General features: G+C 35.9%; 1 protein-coding gene across 1 annotated transcript in view; it reads right to left on the bottom strand.

Moving 5' to 3' along the window:
- The window catches only part of LOC106877328 (dynein axonemal heavy chain 2), a 141,464-nt gene that overhangs the window by 105,767 nt on the left and 32,435 nt on the right, over positions 1–3,262 (bottom strand). Inside the window, exons 22-23 of the mRNA XM_052976818.1 lie at positions 2,944–3,105; positions 1,386–1,508 (exon numbers count right to left, since the gene is read on the bottom strand). Of these exons, the coding sequence (XP_052832778.1) occupies positions 1,386–1,508; positions 2,944–3,105 (285 nt within the window). The remainder of the gene's footprint in view (positions 1–1,385; positions 1,509–2,943; positions 3,106–3,262) is intronic.

Raw genomic sequence — 3,262 nt, 5'->3', positions numbered from 1 at the left:
ATATATATATATATATATATAAAGCTACACTTTTCACTGTCCAATTTCCACCAAGGCTCTGTCAAAGTTATTTACGAACTGAGATTATTTTCCTTTCTGTTCAGTTCAGTTCAGCTATATAGCTACTTGTATATCTATTAATATATCTCTCTATCAGCATATCTGTTGATATATTTGTAGACTCACCTATCTGTTCATCCTTCCAGCCATCCATCTAGTTAGGTAATTAACTATCATAACTGGATTCCCTTCTGTATCTGTCTACTCTCATAATATTTATAGGTATTTCAGCCAGATAACAACAAAAATAAAAAAACAAAAAACAAAACAAAAGTGGTGCCCCTGCATGGCCATAGCCTTTGATCTGGAACATGTAAAAGATAAAAGTTTAACACCCGCAGCCATTTTCTAATGAACATTATTTCACTTTGATTTTAACTATTGACATATCTCTTAATGCATAAGTTTATAGATCTTCATGACATTGTTTCACTGTGTTAAGCATCGCATCTGTGCCTGTGATTTGAACACACAAAGGCAGAATAGAGACCTCCCCCCCACTTTCTCTTAGTCTTCCCATTCTCCCCCTCTCACTTTATGTATATTGTTCTCCAATTGCATTATTACCTCTTTTGGTGTAAGTGTAACGAGGAACAAAACAAACAGTAATGCAGGAATGCATAGAATAACATCGTAGATATTTATATATATATTCTTTTATTCGTTTACTTGTTTCAGTCATTTGACTGCAGCCATGATGGAGCACCGCCTTTAGTCGAACAAATCAACCCCAGGACTTATTCTTTGTAAGCCTAGTACTTATTCTATCAGTCTCTTTTGCCGAACCGCTAAGTTACGGGGACATAAACATACCAACATCGGTTGCCTAGTGATGGTGTGGGGACAAGCACAGACACACAAATACATATATATATGATGGGCTTCTTTCAGTTTCCATCTACCAAATTCACTCACAAGGCTTTGGTTGGCCTGAGGCTATAGTAGAAGACACTGGCCCTAGGTGTCATGCAGTGGGACTGAACCCGGAACCATGTGGTTGGGAAGCAAGCTACTTAACCACAGAGCCATTCTGCACCATTGTTTCCTTGTCTTGACAATTATAAGCAAAGTGTCACCAGAATTCAAGCAGTGTCCTTCATTTCTAGTCTCTTTCCAAATCTCGCTGCATTTCACATGAAATTTTCAGGCCTCCAAAGTTGTCATCGCATATAAGTTCATCAACCATTTTTAACTGTAAATTTTGGTCTGAAGAATATGACTTTTATACCAGAAAATATGATTAATTTAATTGACATAATTTCACAAAGTTTTCTCTCTGAAATATCTGTGGTGTAAACAAAATAAAACCAATGAAATCTACTCACACTTATTTGTTCCCAATGACGAGGACGCATTGCAGGATTCTTCAGATCTTGAATTAATGGCATAGTTCGTTTAAAGGTGTCTACTTTGACTTTACTGGCTTCCAGAACAGACCAGTGCCTGTCCTGTTGTGAAAAGTTGAGCAAAAAAAAAACAAACAAAAAAAAAATCAGGTTATATTGTTAACTTTACTCAGTAATAATACAAATAAATAATAAATATCTTGTATTTAAAGTGGCTCCGAGAAAATACTTTCAAACAAATGTTACTTTCATGTAAAAGAAATAACAAGCCTCGTGCCTAAGTAAGATATATATATATATATATATATATATGAGGGGGTGCAGAAAATTTCTTGGCTTTGGGTAAAAGAAAATACAGGAGAATCAGTTAATTATGATTTTATTCAACATATTCCCCTCTCAGATTCATGCACTTATTGCAGTGGTCCTTCAGTTTTTCTAAGCTCTATAAAAGAACTGGGAACATTGGGCTTCCAACCAGGCCTTTCGCAATACCCTTAAAGCCAGGAACTTTTCAGCACCCCCTCATATATATATATATATATATATATATATATATATATTAAGCAAAGTATAATGATATTATAAATCCATTTCAGCTGATTGGTTTTGCACTGGGTATTAGATAACAGGATATTATAGAACAGTGAAGTTTTAACAGCACACGCTCTTCAAAGATGGTGGAGTATTACTATATATACATACATATACATAGATACACACACACACAGTTGTCTAAGTTATAAGTGAGGAAAACACACACTAGTATATTTGTCAATAGAGTGAGTATATTGAGTGTTTAACCAAAATATATACACCCTAAAATGGGATTAAGCATTTGGACACCCACCTAGCACCCCATGTCACTTCTTCCCCCCAAAAAACCCTACACATATAATACCCTTACACACATTCTAACCCCTAACACCAACTCATTTTTCAGAGAACTCTTGTTGCTTTAACAGCACCTTAGGGCCTTGTACCTAGACTAGAAAAGAACCTTAGGGGGGCCATTTGAGGCCAGGGGACATAACTCTTGATATAACTCTTGCTAAACGTAAAATAGATTCTTTCAAATGTTTAGAAAGCTCTTTAGATGTAACTGATAATGAATGCGGACAGTTTGAGAAGGTTATAAGACAATGAGGCAAACATGCTTTGCTGGGTATGCAATGAGTAAGGTGAATGATGGCAGAGCATGTGAAGTTGAAGGAGAAACTGGATGTATGAGAAGTCTCCTGTAGTGCACTGATAAGGGTGCTAGAGAGAGAGAGAGAGAGCAAGGGTGACATGGGATGAAGATTAACCAAACCATGTAAGCAGATCTTACCAATCAGTTTCACAATGGGTATTAGATAATTGGATATTAGACAACAGTGTGGTTAAGTAATACCACATGCTCTTCAGAGATGGCAGGTGTAGAAAATATATATATTCCCAAATGACTACTCTTACCCTAACACAATGCTTATATAATTTAGAAGAGAGAGAGAGAGAGAGAGAGAGAGAGAGAGAGAGAGAGAGAAATGGCCCATACCTTTAAGTCTCGACTCAATTTGTTCAGTTTCCGTGACACATTCAAAGAAAAAGTTTCTATTTCTTCAGTTTGGATCTCAGTAAACTTAGACACTTTCCATACATTCCAGTTCGTTTCCCAGTCTCTGGTGATTATCCAGATTGTCTCTATTAATTCCAGTTCCTGTAAATAAATACATTCACATGTATATATATACAGGGTGTCCACAAAGACTGGGTACATGGAGTAAATAAAATCATAACATAAACAATTAAATATAAGAAATAATAATTTCTTAAAATATGTGTTAATCCCATGTACCCAGACTTTGTGGACACCC

This window comes from Octopus bimaculoides, chromosome 25, assembly GCF_001194135.2.
Source record: "Octopus bimaculoides isolate UCB-OBI-ISO-001 chromosome 25, ASM119413v2, whole genome shotgun sequence".
Classification (NCBI taxonomy): domain Eukaryota; kingdom Metazoa; phylum Mollusca; class Cephalopoda; order Octopoda; family Octopodidae; genus Octopus; species Octopus bimaculoides.
This window is presented reverse-complemented; position numbering and strand designations above follow the sequence as displayed.